The sequence below is a fragment of the Heptranchias perlo genome, chromosome 3 (genome assembly GCF_035084215.1).
Source record: "Heptranchias perlo isolate sHepPer1 chromosome 3, sHepPer1.hap1, whole genome shotgun sequence".
Taxonomy (NCBI): domain Eukaryota; kingdom Metazoa; phylum Chordata; class Chondrichthyes; order Hexanchiformes; family Hexanchidae; genus Heptranchias; species Heptranchias perlo.
In genome coordinates, this window is record NC_090327.1 from 20,921,209 (window position 1) to 20,936,180 (window position 14,972).

Below are 14,972 nucleotides of genomic sequence, written 5' to 3' on the forward strand. Positions count from 1 at the left end.
ATTGCTATACGGACAATTTAATTTGTTTTTATTAATTGTTCCTCTCACTTTATTTTTAAGAGGCATTTTGTACTCATGTTCTATAACTGTATTTGTTCCCAGACCATTTGTGTTACTCTTGGTCTGACCTTTACTCTCATTTTCTATTTCTTTTATCTTCACACTTATGCTGTTTTTTTTATTCATTCATGGGATGTGGGCATCGCTGGCAAGGCCAGCATTTATTACCCATCCCTAATTGCCCTTGAGAAGGTGGTGGTGATGAGCCACCTTCTTGAACCGCTGCAGTCCGTGTGGTGAAGGTTCTCCCACAGTGCTGTTAGGTAGGGAGTTCCAGGATTTGACTCAGCGACGATGAAGGAACGACAATATATTTCCAAGTCGGGATGGTGTGTGACTCGGAGGGGAACGTGCAGGTGGTGGTGTTTTTCCCATGTGCCTGCTGCCCTTGTCCTTCTTGGTGGTAGAGGTTGCGGATTTGGGAGGTGCTGTCGCAGAAGCCATGGCGAGTTGCTGTTGTGCATCATTTGGATGGTACACACTACAGCCGTGGTGCGCCGGTGGTGAAGGGAGTGAATGTTTAGGGTGGTGGATGGGGTGCCAATCAAGTGGGCTACTTTGTCCTGGATGGTGTCGAGCTTCTTGAGTGCTGTTGGAGCTGCACTCATCCAGGCAAGTGGAGAGTATTCCATCACACTCCTGACTTGTGCATTGTAGATGGTGGAAAGGCTTTGGGGAGTCAGGAGGTGAGTCACTCACCGCAGCCTCTGACCTGCTTTTGCAGCCACATTATTTACGTGGCTTGGCCAGTTAAGTTTCTGGTCAATGGTTACCCCCAGAATGTTGATGGTGGGGGATTCAGCAATGGTAATACCATTGAATGTCAAGGCGAGGTGTTGGACTCTCTTGTTGGAGATGGTCATTGCCTGGCACAAACGTTACTTACCACTTATCAGCCCAAGCCTGGATGATGTCCCGGTCTTGCTGCATGCAGGCAGGGACTGCTTCATTATCTGAGGGGTTGCCAGTGGTGCTGCCATGGCAGACTGAAGTGCAGGCAACCATCCTCCAGAACATTACTTGTGGCAGAGGGCAGTACATATCCGCTGCTAGACTCACCTCAGCTACCACAACCACCTTGCACTGTTGTATGCAAGCAGATAAGTGGCCCTTTAGTAGAGTCCTACTGCTGTATCAATCTCTTTATGAAAGCAATCCTAGAGGTTTTTAACCACATAGAATTCACTACAGGTACTATGGATCCTGGACCGCCATCTTGAATCAGTTGGCCCTTCATCCACAAACATTTCCTCAGTGCTGCTGTGAGATTCCTCATCAATCGCACTATGATCTATACTGCTGTATGATTTGGGTGCTGACAATTTGTGCTGTTTTTCCAGTTTTGGCTGCTGAGCAAATTTGCTTGTGAATTTGAAATAGAGACCATGCACGTCTGAAGAACTGGAGGCCCTGGGCAATAGATTATAATCCTATTTCCAATTGCATCATATTCAAGCAATTTCATGTTTGACATCTGCTTTTATAGACCCTAGGACCATTCAATGCTATTTACCAGTGGATATATTGAAGTGGTTTTGGTACAGTCATCTTCTGCAGAATACCACACATCTTTCCCCTTTGTTTTTATTAAAATAATTTTTTTTTCCAGGGGTCCCTGTTCTTGGCCCAGATAATCAATATCAGAGAAATTTATAGACGAATGAGAGCTACACTGCAGCCAGACTCGTTTGTATAGCTTGGCTATTCTGGTGAAATGCAAAATATACTAACTTGTGACTGTTCACTGGACCTGGTTACCACATTGTGAAATAAGACAGCCTTGTGATGAAACAATGGGCCATAGATAGTGATGGGTGAGGAGCAATGGTGAGACATATTTATGATTAACTAGATACCAAAAGGCAGTTAACAAAAAACTGGAACAGAAACAGTGGAGACACAGGAAATGAGACGTTCCCAAAGGTTCAAGATCGAGTCACATTTGAAATAAGGATAGCATGCAAGGTACACCCAACAGGGTATTACTCCGGCAACTAAATCAGAGGATTTCCCCAAGGGATGTACATCAGAAAGAAATAGGCCTGATTCTCCCCTCCGTAGCGGAACAAGATATTGTCTCCTTGGGAAGGTACAGCACCATTCTGCTGCTGTCTTCAGGATGCTATGGTTTTTTAAAAAAAAAGTTTAGGGTAGCGATCAGTGCAGCACTAGAGGTTAGTGCTAGCAAAGCTCTTTAAAATGAACACAGTTTGAAATTTTCCCCAATCAATGCTAATATAATCCAAACTGGTTAATCAGAATTTAGCAAACCAGGGTGGTAAACCCAGATGGTTCCTTGATGAGAAATTAAGGTGAAAGGTTAAGAATTTGTCAGGGTTCTGATCCTAGCAGTCTTACAGTAGGATGGGTTAATGGTGTATTTAAGATCAAGGATGTCAGATGAGAATTAAGGCCTGAAAAAAGGGCTCAAAAAGGACTTGCATTTATAAATAGACCTAACATACTGCTCAAACATCTTAAAAGCACTGTGTACAGTGAATTGTTTTGAAGTGCAATGACTAAGTGAGAAGGAACAAGGGTTGGAGGTAAGAAGTGTACACTGTTGGATTTGAAAGATAAGAAACCCAAAAGCCATGGGTTGATCAAAATCTGGTTATTTGACCAATGCTTTGCAAAGGACATGAAAAATAAAACCAATGAATATAGAGAGAATCAATATGATTTAATTTGGAAGGGGGGGTGGGGGGAGAAATGATAGATATGGAGAAGGAAGAACAGAATACAGCACCAAACTTCAGCCAATCAACAGCCAGAAGATGAATCATTAATTGTAGCACAGAGAGATTTAAAAGGGAAATGAAGTTACAAGAAATAAGATTACAATCGAGGTGCTCAGTTGATAACATAAACCAAAATGGAACAATGGCAACCAGTTAAGAATTATGATCTGAACCTTGACAGCCTGCAAATCATTCCAAGTTATATTATATAGATTGTAAACTTGATGGGGTAATTTGAGTTTTGTATTCAGGGCAACTGCCAGTGCACTTCAGGTCACTGCGTAAGGGGGTTGACATTTGTGATGCAGCTACTGCAAATTCATCACAAAATAATTTGGTCGGCTACTCTCGATTTTAAAGGGAATCTGCATTGGTCAGGCATACAATGAACTACCTAACTGAAGAGGTAGTCTGTAGTGGAAGTAAGTGCACACAGACAAAAATAAGTTTCACTGAAATTTTTATTCTTCATGAAAGAGAATATATTGAAACACGTATATGGAAGAATAGATTCTTTTCTCATTTTCTTTTAAAATCAACTGAGTACACAGTTAAAATGGAAAGTGCTGAACATAGTCACAGTCACTGTTTCATGCAATGACTCATTTTAAATCCCTCCAACAAAAAAAAGCTTGAAAATATAGAAATAAAGTCTATGCCATTAAGTCACTCGTATCATTCTATCTTAAACATTCTTTGCTTACATCCCTTTTTAAAAACTAAAGCACATGTGTTTAACACATTTAATATTTCCACTCAGCAAGAGCTACTAGTGCCCCAACTTAATAAGTTGATTTAAAAAAAGCAGTTGTCTTTTGGCCAGTTCACTATGGAACCATATTTAAATTGAGATGCCTTTATATAGCGATTGGTACAAATGGGAGGCATTTGATGTTTTTCCTCCTCCATTCTGTCTAAGTGCAGTTCAATAGTTACAAGGTGACACTAGCCTCCTAAAACCATGGATTTCTTAATATAGACAATTTTGGTAATCCTTAAATATACAGAAAAGAAACACCATGTACATGCTGTGCAAATTTGGAGCAATCACTGTGTCATTTTGGCATATTTCAGTTATGTTTTGTTGGTGGATGGGTCAAATGCAAGATCTTTGCTACATTTTAACAAAAGTTGGCAAGCAACCAGCCCATTCGCCACAATTATGAGGATTTTTAAAACAAACAGATGTGCTAAAAGTATAATTGCTTTAGCTGTAGATCTGAATGTGCAGAACATAGAGCAAACACTACAATTATATTTGGGACCTGTTCACACAAAATAAGTTATACATTGATCATTTTGTCAACTGGGCACATCATACAGGTGGTGTGACCAAGCACAATTCTTTGTATTAAATAAAGTGAACAAGTCATACCACTGAAACAAATTAAGATCTTAGTCCCTGGTCATTGTTAATATAAATAAAATTAAACTTCTTGTATTTTCTGAACAGCTTTTCCCCCAATTGACACAGAACAGACCTTTCTACAAATTGCATTGGAATATTCATAAAATACTGCACTTTCCCATTATCTTCATCCTCAAAGTCTATTATAGCATTTTTGTTTGAACAGTAAGTAGTTCCACTTTTGCTGGGAATGGGTTAGCAACAGATTTAAAACTCTGACAAGTTCAGAAAAATCAAAGACCCATTACATTAATTTTTTTTCCATACAAATATAAAATGAAATTTGAAACTTTAAAAATCCTTGAGGATAATTACCTCATCAGAACAGTTCAAATATAAACTTCACCCAACACAAGTTAACATTTTGTTAGAACAGGTCTGCTAAGTTCAGTAGTATTTTAAAATACAAAAAATAATTAATTCACAATATAATTGCAAAATAAATAGGACCTTGAAAAATGTGTTTTAAAAGTCTTTGATCTAAAACTGTGCAATTTTTTGTTGGATTGCCTTAGCATTCAAAGAACTAAGCATACTACATTCATAGAGTTTTGATTTAGTAGTCAACATCTTGATGGTATAAAACCAGTATGTTGAACTACGGAATTCCTGCAAAGTTCCTTCCTTTGCCACTTGTTGATGTCTATTTGCTTTGGTAAGATGGTGCTTTTGTTCCAAACACATACGTCCTTGCACTGCATCCACACTTCAAGTACTAATAATGGATTTACTGATGGAGTTCAGAATAGATATTACATACAATGCCATTATTATTTTTCTGGTGATGACACAGCACAGTTTCTGCATGCATTCAGAAGTCTATTTTTACAACAAAGGTAGGTAGATAAATTATTGCAACATTTGTTTGATTCGTCTGCTCGCAACAAGAACTCAGTGGTAAGTCTCAGTTTTTTTCTTCTTTTTCTTCATCACTGAGAAATGTAATTCAGAATCATTTTCACAATCTAAAACTGAGCTGAGTAAGGTCCAGGCTAAGTCTGGAAATATCAAGGCTGTGGTGAGTAGTTCTTTCACCCCTGCATTGAGAAGAGCTTCTGTACAACAGAAATGTCACTATTGTATGCCACATTTTTGCTGTCCTTTCCTGATAGTAACAGGCAAACTTAAATCCACCTCAGAAATTGTATCTATAAAAATCAGGCCACATTTAGTTTCTGGCTGCTTTGGCCCGAGCTCAATTTTCAAGACTGGCATTTTATCATGTTTCGTGAACTTTCATCCAGTGATAAAAATGCAACCCTAATTGGGCTTCTCCAATCTGTTTTCCTATAGCTATCATTCTAGGCGTTAAAACAATTCCCTCCATAGTAGATGATTTGCTAACCTGTTACTTCTAGCGCTATAGTGCTGGGATTGCCAAATAGAAACACCTTAAGTCTGAATTGCAGTCTCAAACAACATTTAAGCTCTGAAATCCTCATTGGGGGAGGTGGTGCAGATTTGACAGGCTGAAAGATGGCAGCCCTTCCCTGTGGAGGGAAAACTAGCAGGGCCAGACCCATCCTGTGGAAATGTACCTCCTGATCATAAAGCAGCTATGAGAACAGTCTTGGATGAAAGAGGAAAAAAATATATAATTAGAACATACAGAACTCAGCCATCAACCTAGCAAAGCAGAGTATGGGAAGTTCAGCACAAAGGCAGCAGATCCTTTACACAAAGGAGTGAGGATCTTGGAGGAATTTGTACACCATTTATATTTTCAGGGCAAGTTCTTTGTTTAGTCTTTGTTGATTTAATCAGTTGTATTAATTTGTAGCATTCATGTCAGATGTTTGTTCTTTGACTTAAAAGTCAACCCCAGGAGAAGATATGAAAAAAAATGAACATACAGCAAAGTTGGTATTCAAATTTAAACACTGCTTCTGCTTTCAAAATCTCAAACAACAGAAAACCTGGACGGTTGCTATCTAAAACAAAGATACTTGATAGATTAGGTTCAATATTCAGAGGCCAACAATTCTAGTTGTATACACAAATAGCACAAGACAGTTCTCAGTCATTTAATCAGGGCTTATTATACAAAATTTTATCTTGTCCAAGGACATTGCCCATTTTATATAAAGTTTTTTTTGTGACACCATAAAGTGTTTGGTGTACAGGTTACCACAAAATAGTTAACAGGGCAAGCCACTTCTAAGTCAGCTAATGATGTGCATCCTACACGAGAAAATTTGGTAGCTCATTATTTCTTACATTTTGTATGATGAACAAAGATGTTCATGGCCTAGTTGGAAACCTACCTCAAAGATATACACGTAAAAGAAAAACAATTGCATAATGCAGTTTAAAAAGCTTTAAGTTGCCCAGGAAAATAAGTTGGATCAGTCGTCTACATTTCCACACTAACAAATTAATGGCAATTTTGTTCCAAATGACCACTTTAACATTCTATTTATTTGTTAACCTAGGTCAGAACTTTTAAAGTTTCAATCAAGAGTGCCAGCAATGGTATAAATGCAGACTTAAAAGTGGCTTTTTAGGAAAGTGATTTCTATATTACCGCAAAATAGAATTTTTTTTTAAACTAACTACAATATGCTATGTTTGCGCAGTAATCAAGACAATTCTTTGTATGTACCAAAAATCTGCCTATTCACTTGATGCCTCACTGTAGCCGTTGGTACATAAAAGAAGCAAAATATGTTAAATTTGTTCTGAAGATGTTCATTTTTAAAACTTATTAAAAAATGTTACTCATGAAAATGTTTTGTTTCATAGTACACATTACCAGACAGCTGGGGCAGGCTTTTACCAGAACCTGATGTGGTTAGTTTTTGCTCTTTTTTTTTTGCAAAGTGGGTTAAGACTGCAGAAGAGAATGGAGGACAGGAAATTTGTTGCACATTTCTGATCATGCAATTTCTGGAATGTTTCGCTAATGTGTCAGTTCAAACAGCTGATTCGATTTCCACTTCAGAGATGGTGCCTTTACGCGTCAGCTTCAAAACAACTGGCTTCCCCTTATTTTTCCCACTGCTTTCTGAAGATTCCATAAGATTCTCTCTATTCTCTTCCTCCACTGGGTCCTCCTGATTCCCAGGATATATCACAAGAAATAAGGCAGACAAAAAGCCAAGAAATGAACCAATGGATGCCACAATAGGGATGACTCGAACTGAACCAACTGCTTCCACCACACTACCCAGTGCTGATGCTACCAGTATTTGGGAAATATAAACTTGACAGGATAGGATTGCGCAGTCTATCCCAAAGCCCCTCTTGGAGTTTCCAGGACTGTGATTTCTATACTGCAAAACAAAACAAAAAAGTTTGACTAGTCTTGATAATGAAGATCCCAACATATAATTAGAATTATAACAATCAGCATTGTAACATTAAAAATTAGGAATAAGGTGAAACATGTTAAAATATTGAATTGCTCTCAAACTCACTAATTGTATGCTTTACAAGAGTGCTAGCCCTTTCTCTAAAGGCTTTACAAAGAGAAAAAGTAATTCAAGTCCTTTTGTTTGAAAGCACACAGAAATTTAGATTAGTGGGATATTGGACATTTGAAAGTATGCCACACACTTCAACACAGAGATTAGTCTGCCTTTCATGGCTCATTTAAGTCACAGGTTTGAAAGTTCCCATCCCAATCTATGCCATTCTGTGTACCTGGATGAGAGAAGTGCACTCCGTTACAACGCAGCATCTGGAATGATAACTGACACTGCTAGAATAGGGGACCATCTTCGCTCAAAAGTAAGCAAGGCATACACATAATTAATTATGCTGTAGTTGGATCCCACCTTTAGTCTACATAATTTTAAGAATTTATGCTACCAAGCAACTCACTGGCTGACACAGTGGTGTCAATAGACGCTCCGCAAAAAGAAACTTCAAACATGCTGCTTACCATTTTCATTTCATGGTATTGTCCAAGAAGAGCATATGGACAGTACGAGATACTCATGGACACTATTCCCATTGTACTGATCATTATCATCGACACGTAAACATTTGGAAAAATAGCCATCACTGCAGTACCAATCGAAAACCCTAGTGTTCCCAGTATGTAGATAACTTTAATGCTCAAATCGTAGTTGTCCAGGTACTTTTGTAAAATGGCTGCCAGGAAAAGAAAAATAATCAAAGTTTACAAAAATAAATCAGTGATTTAATGAGATGTTTAATTGCTGGTATAAAATTAGTGGAGTGAATGGATTTTAAATCAAGAGCTGCAAATATCTGAAAATAAATAAATCACTATTTTCCCATCAGTTAATAATTTGGTTTATTTTAGTCCAACATTCCAAAAATACTCTAGATCGTGTAAAGTGTTCTCTCCCCATTTTTACACAATAGCCAAACTCAACAGGGTGGAGGGAGAAATTGCACACATGGCAAACCTACCGACTTTGCACACTTCAGATTGCTGCAAAGTAGCAAACCAAGTGCATCTCACTCATGTGGGCAAGCTAACTAAAAATGCAGGGGCACATCCACATTCCATAACTAAGGGCCCGATACTAGGAGGGTGGCGGGTTCGCAGCGGGGGGGGTCGACTGGGCGCGTGGGCAACGCGCCCAGTCAAATCGGGGTGCTCCGCACGCAATCGCAGGCTAATTGCAGCCACTTACCTGTGCTTCCTGGTTTCGCGCTGGAAAGCTGCGCAGCGGGTGGACTGCGCACGCGCAGCATAGGCTGTCAGCTGGAGGAGCCCTATTTAAAGGGGCAGTCCTCCACTGACTGATGCTGCAGAAAATAGGAAAAATTACAGCATGGAGCAGCCCAGGGGAAAGGCTGCTCCCAGGTTTAATGATGCCTCATTCCAGGTATTATTGGATGGGGTGAGGAGGAGGGGGAGGACAGAGATCTCCCCCCCGGCGGGCAGGAGGAAGCGGCCTGGCTCGAGGTGGCAGAGGAGGTCACCTGCACCACCAACATATCGCGCACCTGCATACAGTGCAGGAGGCGCTCCAATGACCTCAGTAGGTCAGCCAAAGTGAGTACACTTACTCATTCCCCTACACTCCGTCTGCCACATCACCGCCCCACCCCACATCTCCTTCTGCACTGCCAACACTACTCTGTCACATTACTCCTCACACCCACTCAAAGCTCATCCTCATCTTACCTGCACTTACTCACCTCGCCAGTACACATCCCACCACTACCACTCAACCCAATCCTCATACAATCTCATGGCTCGCTCTCTTTCACGGTCAGCCTCACTCAACCTGCCACTACCTGTGCTGCAGCCACAGGGCCTGCATCACATATGTGCAGTAGGAAGCATAAGGCAAATGTGTCATGAGCATGAAGGGGATGCACAAGGGTGTTTGAGGGTTTGTCATGGTGTTTACCTACATTTAATTGCTGATCAACTCACATTACATATTATATTGTCACCACTACTGCCACGTCTTTGCAAATCTTGTCTGGTTTGTGCAATAATGCCTTTTCTTGAGGATCACAATGAAGACCCACACCTGATGCCACCCATTGTGTCACTGCAGAGTGGGTGTAGGTGAATTCGCAGGGCTCTTTTGTGCAGATGACTGAGAGACTTCGGCGATGTCCCCGGTGGCACCCTGGAAGGATGGGGAGGAGAAGTTGTTGAGGGCAGTGGTGACTTTGACAGCGACAGGTAAGAAGATGGCGCTCGGGCCAGCCGGGAGCAGCTCGGCATCAAGGAGGCTGCAGATGTCCACGACTACATGTCGAGTGACTCTGAGCCTCCGTGTGCACTGCTGCTCAGAGAGGTCCAGGAAGCTGAGCCTCGGTCTGTAGACCCTATGGCGCGTGTAGTGCCTTCTGCGATGCATCTCTCTCTGCCATTGCCCTCCCTCCTGCTGTGCAGGTGGATGTGTCACAGCACTGTGTTGTGGGGCTCCACGTGTCAGAGGTGGACGCTGTGGCTGGTGATGCTGTTCGTCCTCAGAGGAGGTCATGACTCCAGTTACGGCGGCCCCCATCCGGAAGATGTACATTTGAGGGGGTCCGCAAGGTAGGTAAATGTGCCTGGACACTGGGGTAAGTGTGCAAGTTGGTGAATTTGATTGTTAGGAGGAGGGTGGTGGAGGCCAAACTTTGTCCAAAGTGACAGAGTGGCCTCCTGCAATGAGTGAGGGTCTCCCCCCACCTGTCAATTGGACCTTTGCAGCTGCCACAGGCTGATGGCTGCAACACGTCCATTTGAACTGGGAGTGCTTCCCCCAGTATGGGAAGCAGTCCCAGTTGTTTGGAAAATCCCACCCCTCCTAAAATATCATGTTAATCAGGTCTGTAAACGACTTGAAGTACCTAAATAATTACCTTAAGTGGCATCCCGCCGGCTTTAATTGCCGGCAGGTGTCCCACATGCGGGGGCTGCACGCGCATGTTAGCGTGTCACTGGGGAACCCGGAAGTGGGCAGGTTGGAGCCGGGCTCCGGACCCGCCCCGGAAATCCCCGATTTTCGCAGTCCCCCTGCCACGAACGCACCCGCTCGGGGGTGCGAAAATTGAGCCCTAAGTGTTACATTTTGCCCCTTAGTCTTCAATATCTGTACAACTTATTACTGATTGAACATTGAAGCAAAACTACTGAACATATTATAATTGGCATTTTTTCCACAAGTAATAACTACTCAATAAATAGCTAAATTTATACATTTTTAGAAAGCAATATCTGCATGAATACATTTTGTCCCCAAACATCTTTTGTCCAAAATATTCTCTCCAAAACAGCTTACTCATTTGGAAAGTTCAGCAGCTCCTCACTGAGATAGACACCTTTGATCAACCAAATAAGTTATGGCTCTTTTAGATTATAGGCAAGAGATGTCCTGGCTATCTTGGCAACATTGCAAACCCCCATCCCATTAATCTTAAATTTCATTTAGACTCCAATACCCCTCTATTCTGCATCAGAGCTATTGCTATAAAGTCAAGAGAATCAGACAGTAACTGAATTCAGAAACCGTATAAAAACCACACACTACTGATAATGAATTCGAGTGCATTTACGCAGGTTTTAGTACTTTGCTCCTCATGCCAAATTGGTCCCTGCTGTGCTAAAAACAATACCTCCTTGTTCATTGCCACATTAAAACATCCTCTTTAACAAAACACATTTTTTATGGCTCCCAAAAGCAGTATCACATAGACAAAGGGACAATCTACTGTACAGTTATGAAAACATTGGGTATCATTATGTCAACACTAAAGGGTACAACAACTAATCTCCATTCATGACCTGCATATTGTTGCCTTGTGGCCTTTCACCTACAGCTCAAGCATTTTTTTCAAGTTGACGACAGTCTAACTAGTATTAAAATGTTCTTTAAACAAAAAGTACCTGATATAATCATGCAATTGATTATATCAAGTGTGCAGCAAGACCTTGGCATTAATATAAGGACCGGATTTTATGGTAACCTTCATAGCCTGGTTCTGGCACAGTTAGCCTCAATACTAACCTGAACAGATGGCAGCAGTAACAGCATAAATAACAAGTCCCCAGCATCCCATCTGCACGCCAGTGTTATAGTTCAAGAGCTCGGTAGAATTGGAAGGACCCTGGAGAAACAAATGGTTATTTGAAGAATGTTTGATTAGGCCAGTGACATCAACACCAACAACTAATATTGCCATATTTGTCTCAATAACTGCAATGTTATTAAAATTTCAAAATACTCCATTCCTACATTGTTTTGGTCGGGGTGGGGGGGGGGGGGCAGGGAGAAGGGAAAAGGAAAGAGAAGGAATGCCAAGGCCAGAGGCAAATCAACTTGTCAGGAGTCATGATTGAGTGATGTGGCAGGGGAAATCAATCTTCAGATGACTGCTAAGTGTAGCATGTGGGCAAGTTTAATTTTTATCTGATGACAGGACCAAGATTTTGAGTATGGCTGAAACCTAGCACAAGATGAAATTTATTCTTTTATGTTTATAAACAGCTAAAGTTTTTGCTATGCATTTTGTTTATCCACAATAACATTTTATGTTGACTATAAGGATACACACACAATCCAGTTTTAAAAAGTTAGTTGAGCAATTTTTTGAAATTCAGCTCCTATAGACATCCATTTCTGTTGAAACTTTCTGGTCAGTGTTAGATGCTCACATGTAGAAAAAAAAAGTCCATAATTTTTGTCCCCCAAATGAGTTGATTGTGGGCTGGTAGTTTGAGAAATGGATGCACAATGCTAAAATCAATTAGACAAACACTACTATATATAAAAAAGTTAGAAAACACCAGTTTCCCGTGCAATTCTTATCCAAGTGTTCAGCTAGAATCTTCTGAGAATGCATTGTATGTTAGTGAGTCACTTATTGAAATAAAAAATAAGAGAATAAGTCAATCTGTAATGCTCACTAACACCTCCCCAAGCTGTCAAGTCATAGCAATATCCAAAGATGTCCAAGATATCACTGCTGCTTTCTCATTTCAGTAATTGTCTAAACTCTTTATTTTGGGTGTTGGAGTGGGGAAGAAAGACTGAGGTTAAAAAAAAGGAGAACGCAAATTAAATGTCAGGTACGTTTGAGTGAATCATTTCAGATGTTAGAATGTCCGAAGTATTAAGTTTATTTCACCCCTTAAAGAAAACAGGAATATGCAGCAGGCTCTGCGCACTAAGTTGGGATTTGAAAATCAGAAGTTTAAGAAAACAGAACAAGGATGCTTTGTGATAGAATGAAAAATTGTGTACATCTAATGTGACCTTAGCACAAAGTATGCCCATTAATTGTTTTATAGTTTATTTAGTTGATGTTTTAAGAGCTTGGATATTGTTAAAAGTAAAAGGTCAAGTCACACATTTGCATTTCATCCTGTTTTCTTAAATCATGACTGCTTCATACTCTGGCTTTCCTTATGCTGCAAAATTTAGGATAATAGAAGCTGAAAGATTAGTCATTGGTTATAAAAACAAACCTATCGGAGTCCAAGTGAGGGTGGAATAATACTATCCCAATTTGTGAATTTATACCCATTCTGAAACTGTGGTCAGGAGAACCTTTAAATCATCATCATCTGAAAACAGTACTAAAGTTTTCCAGTCCTTATTTACAAACAACATTTTAGCTTCAAGTCAAATCTGAAAATTAAGCAGCCCTTTCTTGAATCTGTACTATTTCCATAAACAGCTCTGACTGAATTAAAACATGGTGGCTTCATCAAAATTTTCTATTGAGGTAAAAGGGAACTGATTGAGTAGTTGACAAGGAATATAAAAAGATAGAAGGAAGGGGCAGAAAAACAGGAGTAGAGTTGACCATTGCAGTTGAAAAGCTAGCAATAGCATAATTGACCAAAGGGTATCCTTCTGTGCTGTCATTTCTAAGATTCCTATCTCAACTTTTTTAATCCGGGTCTTCCTTGGATAACACACCCGCTTTTCCAGCAGACTGAATTTTACACATGTTATACTTTTTCATTATAACCTTGCTACTTTATATTCTCGGTAAAAGAACAAACCATCCAATCTACTTATTTCTAAACCTATGTAGAGAGCCTGTGGAGTTTCATTTGACTTGTCCTCAGTAACATAACCGGATGTGAAAGAACCTAGAATTTCCATTTGAAATTATGCAGCTTGAATTTGGTTTTGATTAAAACCAAAACCTATTTAAAAATCAGATGAATGAACACCTACCACCAAGCTACAATGATGGGGGTTTCATAAATAGGACTAAACAGAAGATTTTTTTAAAAATTACCCTCCTTCCAAACAGTGGATATGCTAAAGAATAACATAAGCAGTTAATACTAGGTCAATTAATTCCATTTAGAAGATGATTCTACAAGGGAATGGGACTAAGCGTTCAGCTCTTTCAAAAGCCAGTACAGGTGCGATGGGCTGAACGGCCTCCTTTGGTGCTATAAATTTCTGATGCTGTGAAATCTAGATGATTATCTGGTAAACAGAATAGAAAGTTATAAAGATAAACAAAGATCAAATACTGTACTGCTCATGCTGTAGAAAATATGGAATCATCTACAGAATCTAGTTAGTCACGGTCATCTAATCTAGATGGTTAGATTTGTACTCTGGAGTATTCTTTGGGAGTGAATTATAGCAAGGCCAAATGGTTTTAACTCCACAATACTGTATATTCTGTTTCACCTGTTGGAAGAAGCAGACAGTGGGCAGAACAGCCATATCTTGTTCATACTTGATATTCTTATTATACAAGAACAAAGAAAATGGCTAAATTAAAAATTAATCATAGAAAGGTTACAGCATGGAGGGAGGCCATTCGGCCCACTGAGTCCGTGCCTGCTCTGTGCAAGAGCAATCCAGCTAATCCAACTCCCTATCCCTGTAGCCCTGCAAGTTTTTTCCTTTCAAGTACTTATCCAGTTCTCTTTTGAAGGCCATGATTGAATCTGCTTCCACCACCCCCTCAGGCAGTGCATTCCAGATCAGAACCACTCGCTGCATAAAAAAGCTTTTCCTCATATCACCTTTGGTTTTTTTGCCAACCACCTTAAATCTATATCCTCGAGTTCTTAAACCTTCTGCCAATGGGAACAGTTTCTCTCTATCTATTCTGTCCAGACCCTTCATGATTTTGAACACCTCTATCAAATCTCCTCTCTATCTTCTCTGTTCCAAGGAGAACAACCCCAGCTTCTCCAGTCTATCCACGTAACTAAAGTCCCTCATCCCTGGAATCATTCTAGTAAATCTTTTCTGCACCCTCTGTAAGGCCTTCACATCTTTCCTGAAGTGCGGTGCCCAGAACTGGACACAATACTCCAGTTGTGGTCGAACCAGTGTTTTATAAAGGTTCATGACTTCCTT

At 40.2% G+C, this 14,972-nt stretch overlaps 1 protein-coding gene across 10 annotated transcripts in view; it reads right to left on the reverse strand.

Moving 5' to 3' along the window:
• Window positions 1–3,244: 3,244 nt before the first annotated feature.
• Window positions 3,245–14,972, reverse strand: part of LOC137311025 (solute carrier family 45 member 4-like) — a 108,142-nt gene continuing 96,414 nt past the window's right edge. For all 10 annotated transcript variants that reach the window (XM_067978476.1, XM_067978486.1, XM_067978471.1 and 7 more), the window contains 3 exons: window positions 11,640–11,739; window positions 8,093–8,304; window positions 3,245–7,481 (listed from right to left, as the gene is read on the reverse strand). In XM_067978476.1, the coding sequence (XP_067834577.1) occupies window positions 7,122–7,481; window positions 8,093–8,304; window positions 11,640–11,739 (672 nt within the window). In that variant the 3' untranslated portion in view covers window positions 3,245–7,121. The remainder of the gene's footprint in view (window positions 7,482–8,092; window positions 8,305–11,639; window positions 11,740–14,972) is intronic.